The sequence below is a fragment of the Lupinus angustifolius genome, chromosome LG06, assembly GCF_001865875.1.
Source record: "Lupinus angustifolius cultivar Tanjil chromosome LG06, LupAngTanjil_v1.0, whole genome shotgun sequence".
Lineage (NCBI taxonomy): Eukaryota > Viridiplantae > Streptophyta > Magnoliopsida > Fabales > Fabaceae > Lupinus > Lupinus angustifolius.
In genome coordinates, this window is record NC_032014.1 from 13573565 (window position 1) to 13578402 (window position 4838).

Consider the following 4838-nt stretch of genomic DNA (forward strand, 5'->3'; position numbering starts at 1 on the left):
AACAGGTTACATTTTCTTTTAAGATTTAATATGTATACACTGATAGTGTAAATGTTTTTTACACTGTCAGTCAATCATCCAACATTGATTTATTAACCATCATTAATCCTCAAACAAAAGTAATATAAATCAATTATGAATGATGTGCTAATAGAGTAAAAAAACTTTACACTGTCGGTATATAGACTTTAAACTCTTTCTTTTCTTAGTTTTTATTGTGATAAAGAAGATAATGTATCGTAAACACAATCTAAAACATCTCCTAAAAAAAAGCCAACTCTTTCCGTGTCCGTGTCCACATCGTAGCCACGTGCTCATTCATGAACTACTTCTTAAACCTCAGAAAAACCCTTCATAAAACTATCATCACCAAACCACTTCAACCATATACAACTTTCATTTCACAATAATCGACCACACTACTCTAGTATAGTATCTACACGATCAACACATAGATTTTCTCACATTCTTGTTACATCCAAATCCACGTACACACTCACTTCTCAAATGAACATTACCACACAATCATCAAATAAACCAGAATACCATTCACCTTCACCATTCGAAACGAGTTCCTCTACCTCTAACCCTCTTCAAAGCGATGAACAAGTGATATTATTAGCATCAGCGAGGCCAAAGAAGCGTGCAGGAAGGGGAAAACTCAAAGAAACGAGGCACCCCATATACCGAGGAGTGCGAAGAAGGAACAACAAGTGGGTTTGTGAAGTACGTGTTCCCAAAAAATCCACAAGGATATGGTTAGGAACATACCCTACACCTGAAATGGCAGCGAGAGCACACGATGTTGCAGTTCTCACTCTTAAGGGTAACTCTGCATGCTTAAACTTCGCTGACTCAAGGTGGCGGCTGCCACTGCCGAAAACCACCGACGCGGAGGAGATAAGAAGAGTTGCGGCAAAAGCTGCAGAGTCATTTCGGGTTGAAGAAAAAGAGAACTATGAGCAGAAAAGTGTGAATGATGTTACTGAATATGAAGTTTGTAGTGGTAATAACGTTGAGGTTGGGATTATGGAGGATATAAAGAAGGATGATGAGAGTTTTCATGGGTTGTGTTTTGATGAAGGTGGAAGTTTTTCACCATTTGAGGATATTGAAGAATGGTTTCAGAGTATGGTGGATGAGCCTTTACGATCTCCTTCTCCTTTTGATGTGAGACATGGTTACCAGAATGAATGGTGTGATTGGTATGTAGATGCTGAAGTGTCGTTGTGGAACTTTGCCACGTGAAGGAGTTTTTTTGTTTTACTTTTTACTACGATTTTGTTGTTTTTTTCTTCAGGATTCTGTGAAATATCTGTATACAGTAAAAATGAAAAAAGTAGGTGAGATTGTTTTAAGAAAAAAAATGTCAAATTATATATGCTGCATCATATTTTTTTAGTTTATCATGTTGTACATCAACTTGTTTCTCTTTTGCTTCATTTGGTAAGAGGAAAGAAAGTAAAAAAATAGAAATATGAGAGAAAGGGATTGAAAAGAGAGAAAAATAGTGAAGTTTTGTGTTATTTGGTTGTATAGAAAAAAAATGGAAATAAGTGATTTTACTCTTTCACTCCTCATCTATCCTTTTCTCTTCATACAAGAGAGAGAAGAACAAATTTTGGTGGGTCTCACTTCCTTTTTTTTTTTTCTCTTCTTATATTCTCTCCTCAACCAAAGATCAAATAAAAGAGCTTTCTTCTCATTTTTTTTACTCTCCTTCTTTTTCTATTTTATTTCTCTGGTTTAATTTTATGTAACTCAGGTGATTCTCTACTACTTCAATAATGTAATTCTTAAAAATAATCAAATGAGTCTCATTGTTACCCTATATTGACTTGTTTTTATTTAAATTTAAAGAACATTCATAGGAAATTTGTATTTCATCCAAATACAAGTATTTTCATTAACATTATTAGAATAGAAGAAAATTGTGAGGGGGTTTTGTAACAATATTATTTTGTCATAAATTTGCGACAGACTTGCCGTGAAAATTAATTCCCATGGTGAATATAAAATTGTAAAATAAGGTCAATTATAGAGGGATTTGTCAAGATTTTTTGTGTGGAAATATTCTCCCCTTATTCCCACCCAAATTTGGTAAAAAGTCATACTTATCATTTTGCAAGGAAATAGAGGGATGATAAAGTAATTCGTCAGATATGTATTCATAAAAATACACAATAGATATAGCAACAATATCTTAAATATGGGAACGTTGGAATTTGTTAAAATGACTAGTTTTTGAAGTGGTTTTAATGGACATTAATGATGTTATTTATGGTAATTTTTGAGTTTGTGAAATGAAAAAACACACTAGTCCCATATTGTTTAGAAGATAGAAGTTTGAATACTTTATAAGCCTTAAGTTTCATCATTAGGGTGTGTCCCAAGGGATATAAAGAGTTTTGTGGATGGTTGAGGATTCACACAAACAAAACCCCTCCACATGTGCATACACCACTTTCGCCACAATTCGGCTCGGGCTCAACATTCTTTTTAAATAAACATTTATTTATTTTTGGGCTATGTAGGCTTGGACCGTGTGTTGACCAAATCAACACACGCATTCCACACGTGTTTGAATTTTTGCACTATCAGATGGGGGATCTTTTGGAGGCCTCAGGCTATAAATAGATGTCTCATCCCCTCATTATAACTCGTACATTAAGTTGAAGGTGTTTCCTCTCAACTTTTCTTTCTCCCCCTAATATTTCGCTGACGCATTTCCGGCAACCTTCTCCCCATTTCTTTCGTGGCACTTGAGAATTGGCACAGATATCCAAAGTGGGATTTTGAGAACTGATACTAATAGTCAATATTGTGGGTAAAGAATTGGCACAGGTAGCCATATTGTGGGAATTCGAGAACTGACACTAGTAGTCAGTATTGTGGGTGTATTCGAGAATGATTCTTATAATGGAGTAAGAAATCGTATAACAGATAACTGAATTATTTTATCCCGTGGACGACGTGGTTGATAGTCTGCTTGCACAGTTTTAGCAATACCATGAAACATTTAGACTACAATTCAGAATACAATTTTAGCAATACCAATAAAGATTATCTCGTGCTATTCAGAATTGTTCCGAGCTATGCAAACACCAATTTTAAGACATTTAGACTACAATGACATTCGTAGATAATATTATTGGACTGAACAATTATGACCTGAACAAGCCATTTCGGTTTGACGTGACAAATTACAAACGTTGGCAACATAAGATGATATTTTTCCTCACTATGAGGAAGGTTGCCCATGTTCTGAAAACCGACATCCCAGTGGTGTTAGATGGGGATGAAAAAGAGGAAAATGATAAACTGACTATTGAAATAGCTCTCTAGAATAAAAGTGATTACTTATGTAAGAACTTCATTCTGAATAGGTTGTCTGATGATCTCTATCATTAGTACAACCCATACAAGTCTGTCAAATTAATTTGGTATGCACTTGAGAAAAAATATGATACTAAGGAAGCTGAGATTAAGAAATATGTTGTTTGCCGCTACCTTAAGTATCACATGACTGTTGATAAATCAGTAGAGTCTCAGTCCCATGAGATTCAGAAAATTGCTCATGAGATCATTTCTGAGGATATGCCACTAGATGAGCAGTTTCAAGTGGTTGTCATAATTGACAAGTTGCCTCCTAGTTGGAAGGACTTCAAAACCTTATGAGTCATAAGACCAAAGAAATCTCTTTGAAATCTCTGATCACTTATCTTCGTATTGAAGAAGAGGCTCGTAAGCAAGATCAGAAAGATGAGGGGCTGATTGTCTCCAACAATAACACTAAGAAGAAATTCTCAGGTGTGGTTCTAAAGGCTTCTGGAATCAGAGTCGCAGTGGGAATAAGGCTAAGAACACCAACCGAAATAAGAATTGGAACCCCCAGAAGGTCGAATATGCTAAGCCACCCACTAAGAATGATTCTGGCAACCTGTTCATCTACTTCAAATGTGGGAAGCTAGGTCATATGGCATGCAAGTGCAAAAATAAACCTATGGATCGTCCTCCACATGCCAACATGGTTGATGGGCCATTTGTGGTTGTATTATTTGAGGTCCATATGGTTGGAGGAACTGATGGGTGGTGGGTAGATACTAGCGCATCCTGCCATATCTGCTATGACTGTGTTATGTTCAAAACATACACGAATGCTGATGAAAAGAATGTATTGTTGGGTGACTCCCACACCACTATTGTTGCTGGAATTGGTGATGTGGAGCTGAAGTTTACATCTAGGAAGACTCTGATACTCAAAGATGTGATGCACACTCCAAAGATGAGGAAGAATCTAGTGTATGGTTTTATTCTTAATAAGGTTGATTTTACCGAGACCAAAAGCAGACTTGTATTCTCTTACTAGAAATGTTATTTGTTGGGAAAGGGTACCCCACTGATGGCATGTTTAAATTAAATGTTGATGTTTCTATTAATAAAGTTTCTGATTCTGTTTACATGTTGTGTGATTTCAATATTTGACATTCTAGACTTTGTCATATTAATAAACGTGCAATTTCAATTAGAGTAGCTTAGGTTTAATTTCAAATTTATCTAAAAATGATTTTGAAATTTGTGAATCATGCACTAAAGCAAAAATTTCAAAAAAACCACATAAATCAATTATGCGAGAATCTAAGCCTTTAGATTTAATACACTCAAATGTATGTGAATTAGATGGAACATTAACTAGAAATGATAAACGTTATTTTATCACATTTATTGATAACTGTTCTGATTTTACCTATGTATATCTTATGAAAAATAAAAGTGAAACACTTGACATGTCTAAGTTATATGTAACTGAAATTGAAAATCAACTCAACAAGAAAATA

The 4838-nt window shown here is 35.0% G+C and overlaps 1 protein-coding gene across 2 annotated transcripts; it reads left to right on the forward strand.

Annotated features, from left to right (window-relative positions):
- Positions 318-1500, forward strand: LOC109349986 (dehydration-responsive element-binding protein 1F-like). Of its 2 annotated transcripts, XM_019591081.1 has the most exons (2): positions 323-564; positions 595-1500. In XM_019591081.1, the coding sequence occupies exons 1-2, from the start codon at positions 508-510 to the stop codon at positions 1246-1248; spliced, it is 711 nt and encodes a 236-aa protein (XP_019446626.1). In that variant the 5' UTR covers positions 323-507; the 3' UTR covers positions 1249-1500. The 2 variants fall into 2 exon arrangements, with proteins under 2 accessions (XP_019446625.1, XP_019446626.1); XM_019591080.1 differs by having other exon boundaries at positions 318-1500.

What these genes read in the sequence shown, in the direction of transcription:
- LOC109349986 (XM_019591080.1), top strand. Translation starts at nt 508, where the DNA reads ATGAACATTACCACACAATCATCAAATAAACCAGAATACCATTCACCT.